At 39.0% G+C, this 12959-nt stretch overlaps 1 protein-coding gene across 1 annotated transcript in view; it reads left to right on the top strand.

Annotated features, from left to right (window-relative positions):
- The window catches only part of PRTG (protogenin), a 79149-nt gene that overhangs the window by 19556 nt on the left and 46634 nt on the right, over positions 1–12959 (top strand). Inside the window, exon 3 of the mRNA XM_061447036.1 lies at positions 12029–12173. Within this exon, the coding sequence (XP_061303020.1) occupies positions 12029–12173 (145 nt within the window). The remainder of the gene's footprint in view (positions 1–12028; positions 12174–12959) is intronic.

The following is a 12959-nucleotide window of genomic DNA, read 5'->3' as shown; positions in this document are numbered from 1 at the left end:
GAAATGTTGATGTTTGGGGAGGGGGCTGAAAGGCTTGAATTCCCAGTGCCTCTCCTCAGTGTTTTGCAGTGAAATTGTCTTTCATCCTAGGATGCTGGTTCTGGAACACTGAGAGCAAAAGATGGAGAGTGCACATCTCTCTCAGGGATAGCGTTTCTGACAGTCTGAAGACTTACAGCACCACCGTATCAGCTTACGCTCATTCATCTGAGGCTGGTGTCAGTTTGCCACTGTATGAAATTAAACCTCTTCCTCTGCCTCCCCCCAGATGTGAAGGAAGGCTCAGGGTGGGCGGCGCGGCAGAGGAATGTGTGGGGCCCTGCTCCTGTCCTGGGATGCGCTCTGCGGTGCCTCCTCTGATTGATGAGCTGGGCAGGCTGAGGTGAAGAGCGGGCACTGCATTCTGCTTAGGGTCTTGTTGTATTTTAGCCAGGAATAGCATTTATTTATTTTTAAAGGTACATGACTGATAAATAGAGGTCTTACCCTTCTGCTGGCCTCTGCAGCAAAATTCATTGATCAGAATGGGGCAGCTTTAGTGCTTTCAGTGCTGGAGGCTCTTATTGCACAGTGTTGAAATTCTTTTCTGTTTGGCACTGAGTGATTATTATATTTTTGCTCTTCTTCTTGGGGTTGTTTCTTAGAACCATAGCAGTCAGTCTTTATTGTTTTATTTCTATTTTTCTTTGTGATTTTATTCTTAAATGCCATGATCTTTTGTTTCATGTTGTGAAGTGCAAAAACTGTGCTGGATGTTCTGCATGCAACAGTTGGGCTATTAAGCTGAACTAATTCTTCACAGAATAGCAACAACTCCAAAGAAAGGCATCTGTAGGATTAAGCAAAGATACTAGAAGGCAATCACTTGGCAAACTGTTGAAGGAAAGCAGTCTTTGCAAGGGAGAAAGTGGTGTGTTCTTTCTCCTGAATGCATGCAGCCACACAAGTAGAACAGCTTTGAAGCTGGGTAATGTGGCTTACTGTCTGCCTTTTCTGTACTATTTCCTACATTTCTTGTCTGTAGAAAAGCAGAGGGGAATTCCTTGATAAGTGCATTAGCATTTATTGTGCGCTTCTGTGGCCACACGCTGTTGCCTGAATGATAGATAGACTGAGAAGGGAAAACCCCAGCTGGGATGCCTTCAAAAGTGAAAAGATCAAATCTCTCATGCTTGTTTACAGGATTCAGTGGGGTATGTCAGTTACACCATCAATAAACTGTTGAGTATATTCTTCTAAGCCTCAATCTTTTAGTTCCTTTAAGACACTGCTAGTGTTACATGCCTGGTTTCATCAGGAAGGGTAGTAGTGGTATACTTTTTGCCACTCACTAAATGATTGAGGTGTAGGAAGACAATATGAATACCTAAGTGAATAGCTTATGCATAGCTGCAAGAGGTGGAATGCATCATGGCAGTATCATTAGCTGCTTTGACCAAGGTGGACTACAAAGACTTGGGTGTATTATCCTGTACTTTCTTCCTTGACAGATTGGGAATGCTGATGCATGCCCCATATTGCAGTTCTTGTGGACTGTCATCTCAGTGGGGCTCTAAGAGCGCCTCATGGGCCGGAGAATGAACAGTAAAATAAGGCTTATGGGTTGATTGTCAGTTAGGATCCTCCTGTTGTTTTCTCTAGCACACTGGTGCTGCCTAGGATCCCATTTATTGTCACAATTATGTTAATGTAATGAATAACCAGCTGTGTGTCTGTTCCAGTGGTCTGAGGAAGAGAGGAGGAAAGAGTACAGTCTAATAGCCACCTTGTCAAATTATACATTTCTGTTCTTGTATGCATGTTTCTGCGTTTAAGAGATCTTGAAAGGATTATCTACTTCTGAGGAGCCAATTTTCTTTAAATATTTTGATTTATTTATATTTTTTTTTTAACATACAGCAGGTATGCTGATTATGAACTCTTTTCTGTTGCTAAGGTAATGCTTTCCAAAAGTGATAGTGAACATACTCTCCCTATTTAGCAAAATGAAAGAGCGTCTTTCATACAGCACAATATATCCTGAGATGAAATGATTGCTTTATCTTTGAAAAAATTAGAGACTCCTGTTCTCTCCTGGTATTGTGTTGCTTATTGTAATAATTTTTAATTCACAGTTTTATCAGAGAAGGAAAGCTTAGACAGACAGCTACGTGTTTAAATACTTAGAATCTGGTGAGCCATTTGATCTGCCCATCTGTCCTATGCCCAGGAAAGAAACATTTACAGGTCTGAAAGTTTCTGAGACAATAGTTAAATGGCAGTGGTAGGACTTGTTTTTGCCTTCAGTGATGTCTATGCGTGTAGGAAGGTGTTGCATTTCCAAAACTGGCTCACCCAAGGGAGGCTGTTCCAGAACCGTGTGCCTTATTTGTTCTTTTGTTTTCTGCTGTTACTTCTCTGGAGCAGTCATGGGTGATATTCTGTCTCTGAGACCCTGTCTCCAGACTTCACACTTCTAAAGAGCTCTTGCAAGAGGGGAAGTAGGTTTTGTTTTGTTTTAAATGAAAACAAAAACAAACTTGGGGAAGTCAGGATGTACAAAGAAAAGGCTATTGGTTCTTGGGCAGAGGGATTTTTTCCTTATCTTGTCAAATTTCTTCTCCTTCCCTATCAACTGTCTTCAATGTGCATCCATTTGAGACCAGCTCTTAATTTTCTGCACTGGGATAGATCAGAAACTTGTTCATAATAGTTTCGATTCTGTATGCAGAGAAGACAATAGACTTCCATACTTTCTGAGGATGTTGTAAGAAAGAAGGAATAAGGATACTGTAGGATCTTCCTAAAGACCTGGTCTACTTGACTTCCAAGTTTTCAGGAAGAGAAAATGCTACATATGAAACTTCAGACTGGTCTTAACTTTGAGAAGCTGGTGGTGAAAACCGTGTCTGTGTGTGGCCAGAAACACCTTTACAGGATCTTGTCCCAGCCCAAACAGTGGAGAGCTTAGTGATCTTTAGTGGACATATTCAGGCTTGGTTATTCCTGTACAGCGATTTTTAAAGTGATCATTTGTCAGCCACTGAATAAGGGCTTTAAAGAAAGGAGCAGGGGGACCTGAAAGTGTTAGAGGAAACAAATGAGATTGCAGCTGACATCTCCAAGGGAACTTTTGTTCAAGGGTGCTCAGGCTGTTGACCTCTTTGCTTCTCCATTTCATTGCCTTTAGATTACAGCATTCTTCAGTACCAGAAAAGTAGTGGCTAGTTTGTGAGTGGGCAGATGCTACCATTTTTTCTGGGGGTGTGTGTGCAGTCATGGACATTGCTGTGAAAAGATTTTAATGCACAAAGAAACAGTTTTGTACTGAATTTTAAAAGTTTGGGGTTTATATATGGTTTATTTCCTTTTCTCCCTTCTTACCAGAGATTGGAGAGTAATTCTGGTGATATGCATCTTAGTTTGGAAATCATTGTCTAAAAACTATACTTGGGCATCTGTCAGCAGATTGGCAAGAATATGAGAGGAAAGGAAAAATTAAAACACACCATTTCCATTTTCCATTCCTTTCTCTATTGTAGTTCCCTCTCTTTGTTTAGTTTTAGTGGCAGAACTAAGTACATGATAGGCTAGAAGTAAATGTTTTTGCAATAAGATGACCGTAAGTTTTAGCAGACCAGACTGTTTCTCAGATGTAATTGCCAGTTTGTTGGAGTCAAAACTGTAGTAAGCTCTGTAAAGGACCTCACCCTTTAACTTAGGGCCCTGAAGATTTGTCCAGAGCAGAAGTAATGAATTGAGAACAGCAGAAAGGGCAGATGGCCCAAATCCTCACTCATTACCTCATCAGGGGTCTCCTTGGTATTTATCAGTGAAAGCTTTCTCTAAGTACCCTTATGTGCTGAGCAGTTTCTGGTCCCACCAAAACTCAAAATACGGTTTTGAGAGGGTCTTGCACACTAATGCCTCAGAAGGATTTGCTTCTTGCCTACAACCTGCCAATACTATTCTGTGAACTGAAACATGGTGTGAAGGATCAACTGTCTATAGGGAATGTCAAATTTTGAGTTCAAATAAGCCTCGCTCTGTGTGCTTATGTCTTTTACACTGTAGAAATGGGGTTCCTAATCTTGTTTGTTTTTTGCAATATTCAGACCTTCCTTGTTTTGCTTGCTTGTTTAGGTTTTGTTTTCAGTTGAGGTATTGGCATATTTTGCACTTGTAAAAAAATTGTGTAAAGATTAGTAAACCAAATCTGAGCAACTCGCCTTTCAGTCTTCCTCCTTCCCTCCTTCTTATCCCAACTAAGCAAATGTATGCCAGAGTTATGGAGTAATATACACAACATCTAGAGAATTAAGGAGGCACCGTATTTTCTCAGTAAAGGGTCTCTTATCTCTCTTAGGTGTAAGGCCCTGCCTGAAAGCCTGTTGAAATCCCAGATGGAACTCCCACTGGTCAAGAGGTTGATAAAAATGAAGAAATATGTGTCAGCAGTTTTAAATGTCTGGCTCTCAACCTTTCTGGGTTTGTGAACATGAAGTGCACAGATGCCAGTAAACTATGCCATTAGCTCCCAGGGTGTGACCTCATTTTGATAAAATCTATCCTTTGGCTTAGGAAAAAAAATGGAAGGTGGGAAGAGGAACTCAAGTTGTAGTGCTAAGCTAGTGGCTCTGTGATTTCCCACTCTGCAGGGTTTTCCAAAACATCAGAATAATAATGATCACCACAGGATGATTGTGTTCTGTATGAGCTGTAATTCCAACCCACCGTCTTTAAAATGTTAAAATGCCTGCTAGGAGATTTTAAATGGCAAATGGTTAAGAAAAAAAATCTTTGGGATAGACAGATTAATAGGTGTCCCATATAAATTATTGATAGTGTCAAATCAATGTAGCAGTTTCAGTCTCATTTAACCTCCCAATTATTTAATTGTAGTGCTCTAATAACCTGAGGCTGGAATCCTTTTTCAATGCAATTCTGAACTATCATCTTCAAAACTGCTGCTGTGGTGTTCATCATATCACAGTCTAAGAATTTCTTGATATTGGTAAGGTCACAGAAGAACATTTCTTCATCTTCTGGTTTTCATTTTAGGAGAAAAAAATTGGTTTATTAGGTTTATCCTAGATGTATGTCCAACTCAAAAGATATCGGCGAAAACATACAGTGTAATCTGTTTCACAAATAGTATGGTGATAGGCTAAATGTTATCCTGCTTGCTGATATTTCTAGTATACACAGCAGGCTGTGGGGTTTCGTTCTGTATGTTCCTGAACAGTGTAGATAGAGTGTATTAAAAAAGGGAGCATTATTTGCAGTTCTGTGATTACTTTTCATTTCAGTGTAGACTAAAGGGAGCAGAAACCATACCCAGGTTTCCGGTTTTGTCCCAAAGAAGAACTCTTCATGGGAAAAAAAAAAAGAATTTAAATTTAACCCTTTTGCTTAGTTGGTAAAGGGAAGATTTTTCTTCCTCAGATTTAATTTCAGCAAGTCAAGGAATAAACATTTCTTTTAAGGGAGTTTTACTGCCACTTGGTTTGATGGTAGAGGCACTTTTCAAAGCTATTATTGAGGAAAACCTGATTTTTCTGAGGTATTTGCAGTGTAGATTTAGGGCTAAATGTGCGGTTAGATTTTTCTGAACAGTTTTCATCCTGCCAGCGCCATAGTTCTTCTGTAGATACGTGGGCTTTTTGTCTCATGAAAAAGCTCTCTGTTAACCTGCATGTTCAGATGTTTCTTGAGGAAAGATATTAACAAAGAATCTGAAAATTACTAAAATATTTCTGTATGTGGAAATACTACCTTAAATGCCAACCAAACCTTGCTTTGTAGCAAAACTGTATACCTGGCTATAAGGGCTTTTACACTGACAATATTGTGGTTTGAGGAGTCCTTTTATTTAAGTAACGCTACTGTTTATTTGATTTCATCTCCCTCTTGTTTGTTTTTGTTTCTCCTTTTCTATTTTTTTCAATTTTATTTTCTTTAAACAGGAAATCTATTCATTGGGTGCAGTTAGTATGACACTTTGCAAGTTTTCTCTTACAATCTTGATCCTACTCCATTGCCCACTGACATACCACGCTGTAGGTTCTGCACTTTTCACAGAGCAGACAGTGCCCCAGTCCCTGCTAGAATTTAGACTTCTCTGATATCTGTACTTTATAGGAGCATATCCAGTATTTTATATTCATATATAGTGGTAGCTGAAGATGTGCAGAATCAGCAGGGTTATCCTCCTCTTCCCAATGTAGTTGAAAGGTATTCATACCTGTTGATCATCTTGTTACTTCTTTCTCTAAGTTCATTGACTCACTTGCCTCAAAAAGAATGGAGATGTGTAAGGATGCTGACAAAGCTACACAAATGCATGAGCTCTCGAATAGCAGTGTAGAAACCGCTGTCCAGCAATAGCGATTCCAGGTGAGGTTGAGCAGTGGCACACCTCACCTGTCTGTTACGCCTCAGGGGATTGTTTGCTGCCTGACTCATGCTCTACTGAGGGGTGCTTCTGGCACGGACTCCTTTCTTAGATATCCTTTTCTTTATGTAGCTTCATTATCTTGTTTCCGCAGATTTTAGGGCCTATCCATGTAAAATATACTACACTGATAAAGCTCTGAAGAGCAAAAGAAGAATGAAAAAGGTGGGGAGTGAGCAAGGTGAAGCAGAGGCTGGAAAACTGGAGAACATCTTCATACAAATCTGCTCTGAATTGTCTTTTGCCTGGCAGGATAAAAAAAAACAAAACCAAACAAAACCAACAAACCAAAACCAAACCACTCTTAATAGATTCTGGATGTTTCTGAAGGAGAAAATAATTTTCTTTGTGAAAGAATCTTTACTGTAGCATCTGATGTAAGGAAAGTGGCAGGAGCAGAGTCATTGTCCTCAGGCCAGGTAGGTAACAGCCTAGGTACACCTTTAGCTAGCAGTTGTACCGCCTCCCTTACTCACCTGCTCCTTACTAAGACATTTCCCTTCAGCAACCTAACCTGAATTTCCCATGGTAAAGCTAAAGTCTCTTCCTGCTTTTTCTTACTGAGGAATCGCTCCCCATCCTCTCTAATATCTTCTTTGTATACTTGTAAGACTGTCATTTCTCCCTTTGGCTTCCTTCCCCAGGGCTAATCAGATCCCAGCTCTTTGAATCTTTCCTTAGAGATCAGGTTGTGTTTTCACCTGAAATCTCTCAATTTTATGCTTCACATTTTAAAAATAGTAAATCTATGTCAAACAGCATTCGATTAAAATTTTAAGGGTGAATGGTTGTGGTAGCACATAAAGAACACCCTTTCACAGTAATCCCTTTTCACTTACGAAAAACTTTACCCATATTGCTCCACTTGTGTGACATTCACCTCTGAACTCTATGTACTCTGCAGAACTTGAGCTCTGAAATAGTTTAAGTTTTAATAGTGTCTCCCAGGAAACTCAGCAAAGATCCACCCGTTAGATCACTTGACTCCAACTGCTTCATCAGAAATGGGGATAATAGCTGTGTGTCTCTAGTCTTGCCATGTGTCTGTCAGTACTCAGCCAAGGATTATTCCCAATTCATATTCATGCCAGAGTGTGCCATTTGAGTAGTAAACCATTTGGAAATAGGTGTGCGTACAGCCAAATGGCAGAACTCCCTTCAAAATCTGTTTTAAGCCTCACTCCTTCGAGGACTGTGAAATTGCACTGAACTCCAGAAAAATATGTGCAAGTTGGCTTGGGTGCAAAACTCTAATACATGTGTGTATTTGTTGCGTTTTTAAACAGTGTTTCAGAGAGAGGGGCAGAGAGACTGCGTCATGAAAACTGGATCAAGAAGAGAAAATTCACCATTGGATTTATTATTTGCTGAACTGAAATCCATTTCTTTGGAACAAACCATAGCTTTTCTTTAACATCCAAGTTTATTTGTCTCAAGAGAAGCCTCTTCACCTGAGAATTAAAAGGAAAAGATTCTTGTTTTCGTTTGAAGAGTTAGGGCTATTGTGTAATTCCCAATAGCATTAACACATAAGTTCTACAAATGGCATTATGCACTTTTGTCCTTTCCACCTGAGCAGTTCATTTATCTAAGTGGCCATTATCTCTTGAGAAACACTTAAGTGGTTGGTAGCATGTGCTGGAGAGTTTCTCAATATCTGTTGCATTCTGGTTAGATGAAACCGTTCTGTGCTACTGCTTCAGTTCAGGGAGTGATTTCAATTCAGGGGTTTATCTTCAGTTTGTTATACAGTTGCAGTCCAGACTCAGACTACTGCCAGCTGTGATGAAACCAGCAAACTTTGACAGTAATATATATGTAGGTCATTGGAATTTCCTCTTAAGAAAGCTTATTCAGAAGATCACTTAATGACACAAAGTGTGTGAGTAGAAAGTGCAGCATGTGTGGGAAAAAGTGACCTACCTGGACTTGTGGCTTGAACAACCTTCAGGACTTATTTCAGGAGTGAATGAAATGGGGGTGTGTTGTGTTTCATTTTTGTTTGTTTCTCTTTGTTTATTTAGTTTTTAATTAAAGTGAGTGAAGCACTGCTGCTGTATTTAAGCAAACAAGAGATGTAAGGGATGAGCTTCTTAAGTTTGACTTTTTTGTACCTTAACAGTTAAACCTATATAGACCTGTTTAGGTACAAAAAATCTTTTGCATGCATGCATGCAGGATACTGTTCAATCCATGCATGGTGCAGGAGACACAGCAGTGTTTCTCTTAGTCAGCATGTGACAGTAAGCAATCATTTGGGTTCTTTAGCCTGTGGGTATTTGACTCAGTGGTAAATGAAGGAACTTAACACGAGTACTGAACTCTGATTTCTCTGCATAGATAACTTTGCTGGACAGAACTATGTGTTTTATGCCATACTTATATTTAAAAGTACCTGTATAAACACATCTTCCTATTGCATAAATTGCAGGAATTTATAGAAGTAAATAAAGTTCCTAGCTATTGTTTTCTTCTTCTGTAAGCAGTGTTTGGTCTCTTGCAAGTTAAAAGGATGGGAGCATCGGCTTCTCAGAGTAACATTAATTGTTTTCTTTTGGCTATAAATCTGAGAACAAAATTATTAAATAGACTGCAGAAGAGGGGGAAAACTCAAATAAAAAGGCACTTACCTTTATTGCGTTTTGCAGGGTTGGTTTTGGGAACAACGTATGTCTCTTGAGACTTTGTTTCTTATGCATTTTATAGAGCTCCGGCCTCTTAAGGGCACTGCTTTAATTACTTGGTCTTGGGGTTCTGAGTTTGTATCAGCGCTTGCCATGAAAACAAGCCTGTTACAAAGAGGTCAGATTTCATGAGACAGCAGTAGACTTGTAAAAACAGATTTTACTGGAACAAATAAAGTCAGAATTAAGAAGAAACCAGAGATTTGCGTGAAGAAACAAGATACAGAAGGAGCAAGTATTGAGGTAAACTGATAAACAATGTATAAATTTAGACAAGACGTAAGTGGGGATTTTTTGTTTCTAAAGCCACATTTAATGACATGAATGTGTTTTCCTGAAGATTTTGTGCAGTTCTCCATAGTTCTGACTTTTGCTTTCTTTAAAGGTTAATTTTTTGAGGAAGTAGGTTGTTCCTGCTCAGGTGGAAAAATGTTCTTTAATCAGCTTCAGCTAACAACTTGCATGGGATTTCCTAGATAGTAAAGTTGAACCTGTTCTTTCTTGCTATCATGATGACGTTGTGTTCTGTGAAATACTATTTTTCTTCAGTTTCTTTTGTAGCTCTTTGGAGTCTCACTTCTACCTTTAATCTTTATTTATTTTTAGAAGATCTGTTAAGAATAGCACTAGGAAATACTATTCTGTCTTCAGGTGAACTCATGTTGTCTGTGTAGGGAGGGGTTAGAACAGAGGAGGAGGGAAGGGAGAAAGCAAGAAAAGCCTGGATGCTTCCCCCTGGCCCTGTGGTGGAAAACTAGAGCAGAGTCTGACTGCATAAAATTCAGTGAAAGCAAACCCAGAAAGTTTAAAATTACGGGAACAGCCTTGTGTGTGTGAATGTTATTTGACTTGTACTGAGTGTTTCTGTTCCCTGAAATAGAACTTCTGTAGGTAGGCGAAGTACTATTAAATCTCTTTTTTCTTCTGATGATGTCTCAGCAATCAAAAGTCTGTTTAAGGAGAGAACTGTTCCCATGTCTCCCACCAATAGGCTTTAAACGTAAGACTTCTGTTGTAGCATCTTTATGCGAGTTGTGGGTTGGGTTTTGTTTTGGTTTTGTCTTTTTTTGTTCTTGAACCTGGTAGTACTCATAAGTGAAAGAAAGAGCAAAGGCTGGAACATAGGGAACTGGGTTAAATTCTGCTAGTGAGAGAGGCTAGTTCTGTCTGCGGTGAAGATGGGTAGGGAACAGACTGCAGAGCATGTTGGAGCTGCAGGAACCTCCTGCCAAAAGCACAGGACTGGTGGTAATAATGAATACCAGGAGCATCTCTGCTTTTGCATCCTGGGAGTCTGAATCACATTTGAGGTGTTCAGCAGCCATGGTGTTTGTATCGTGTAGCTGCTGCTGCTCTCAGGTGATTTTGCCTTAGGAGGCAGTTTAGTTGTCTTGGTTTTCAGAGTCTTTGGGAGGTCTGTCCACAGAGCTGCAACACTCACTCTGCTGGTATGATCCGGAGTGCTCATTTCTGCAGTGCTAATGCAACTGCAGCAATACAGTGCTAAAAAAAAAAAAGGATTTATTCTGACCTGGGAAGTAAAATAGGTATAGTAGATAATAGGAATCTTTGAAAGATTAGGAGTTAATTTGTGCCTGGAGGAGAAAGCAGTCAGGTGATGTCATGTTTCCTTTGCACTTCAATATTAATCTGTTGATGCTATGCAGTAGTAGTAAAATGACAGAGGGGAGCAGCGTTAGTTAATATGCTTGGTCTGCATCAGTACTCTATGTGTCCTCTCTGCATAACAGCATTATTGAGAACATATTAGAGTAAATAGGATGAAAAGCTATTCAATTAATAAGCAAGTAAAATAGAAGAATTGTTTCAACATGAAACTTGAATGTTAAGAGATGGTTAACTTACTAATATTGGTTTATCTGTATAATTTATATAATATTCTGTATAATTTATACAAGAGTAGGTGTTTATTTGAAATCTGATTATTTTTAAAAAGAAAAACAATCAAGTCAGTACCGTTGCGTTTATGCAGACATTGTTCCCTCTGCAATTACAGGGGGTAGAAATAAGTGTGGAATTCTTTGTGTAGTGAGCTATCCAAAAGGAGTTGCCTCTGAAGAGTTGGTCTTCCTGCTATGTTATAAGTAGCAGTAAATAAGCAATTAATTTGAGGGTTTTGTATTCCTTTCTCTTTGGCTTTTATTTTCTGGGCAAAGAAATCCAACTACTGATCAATTTCTTAGGTGGCTGTTAGCTGTAAGGTATTTATTGATCTGCCACTTCATTTGGCTCAGTTTTGTGAACTGCTTAACTTGTAAATGCTCAAAATTGTATTGATGCTCTGTGCATCAGGCATCTGCTTGGTGACTCCTTGGACTATTGGGATGAAAGTGTTCTTACATGATTAAACTTATTCTGAGATATTTTTTGGTTTTGATATATTTTTTTTATCTAACACTTGAACTTGTCTAGCTCTGCAGATGCTTTTACTAAAGTGAGTATTATTAAAGGACTAAAATATGACTGTCAGGAACCAAATGGTGTCTTGGAAATTTTCTATTGCAAATAATTTTCCTTTTAAGTGTAGTGGGGCCAGTCTCAAACTAGTTGATACAAACTTCATTAGTTTAATAATTGATAGGATTTCCATCTGCATGTCAGTCATTTTGTGTACTTAATTCATTTGAGAGAGTCATTGATTTTCATGGAAACTTTTTTTACTGCATTAGGTTAAAGCAAAGTTACTTTAAGTAAACCTTCAGCCAGTGAAACCATGCTACCAAGCAAAGCTAACAGGGTAATTAGAGCTGTCTTTCTTTGCATGTAGAAAAGAGGACTATTTGAAGTATTTCTGGGTATTTTTGCAAGTTGATCAGTGATCTGGAGTTTGGTTTAGCCAGGAATTTTTCCTCACTTTAGTCTTTTAAATTCAATGTTCTCTTATTTTTAGCCATTTCTGCATTTGAAGTCCAGCCACTTTCAACTGAGGTCCAAGAAGGCGGAGTAGCTCGATTTGCCTGTAAAATAACAGCAAACCCTCCTGCCACTGTGACATGGGAAGTGAATCGAACCGCTTTACCTTTAGTCGTGGACAGGTATGGAGAGTTACGCATTTTAGAATGTCATTTATTTTCTGTGATAATTTTGAGCCTGCTACAGGAAGAAAATCTGGATACTTGCAACTCTGTTTTCCATGTGTGTAGTATGTCAACTATTAAAATAGCTAGTAATAGTAGTTAATGAATTTTTAAAGAGGTGTTAGGAGTGCAGACCAGAATCACCTGCTATTGCCTACACAATAATCACTGACCTATGAATTGTTACTGATGAATTTTGTATGCAAGTCATCCTCAGGACTGTGGGATACAGAATATGTGTGGACTTCGGCTGTGGGGGTGATTTGAACTAGCGAGATTGCTTTTGCAGAAGAAATTATGCTGAACCTGTTTTTCTTTAGAGGGCCAATAAAGAACTATATGCACAGCCAATTGAGTTAAACACTTCATGCTAGGAAAATTCTGCACAGGGAGACTTCTCTTGAATTGATTAACTTGAAGCATATTGCCTGCTCCTTACTAGAATCTTTTCCTGTCCAGATTGTATCCATTGAACTTACTCCCATCCTTCTTGACATGCAACTTTAGATGAACATGTCTAAGGTACCTAGCATGCAAAGGAAGGTGAAAAAAGAAACACAGAAATTGAAAGCATAGGTGGGTTTTTGGGAATCATATACCAGTTGTGCTAGTATATCAGAAATTGCTGCCAAAAATCAGCCAACCTGAATAGTATAAATGTAGCAGCTGGCTAAAGAAGTTGCTTCTGAGGGTGAGAAAGATGTACTTGTTGAAAGTAAATTCCTCTGCTCTTGTGATGGTGCT

The sequence above is a fragment of the Pezoporus flaviventris genome, unplaced genomic scaffold (genome assembly GCF_033815535.1).
Source record: "Pezoporus flaviventris isolate CSIRO_AGI_PZ_B2104156 unplaced genomic scaffold, CSIRO_AGI_Pfla_v1 ptg000006l, whole genome shotgun sequence".
Lineage (NCBI taxonomy): Eukaryota > Metazoa > Chordata > Aves > Psittaciformes > Psittacidae > Pezoporus > Pezoporus flaviventris.
Note: the sequence above shows the minus strand (reverse complement) of the source record. Positions and strands in the feature narration are given on the sequence as shown.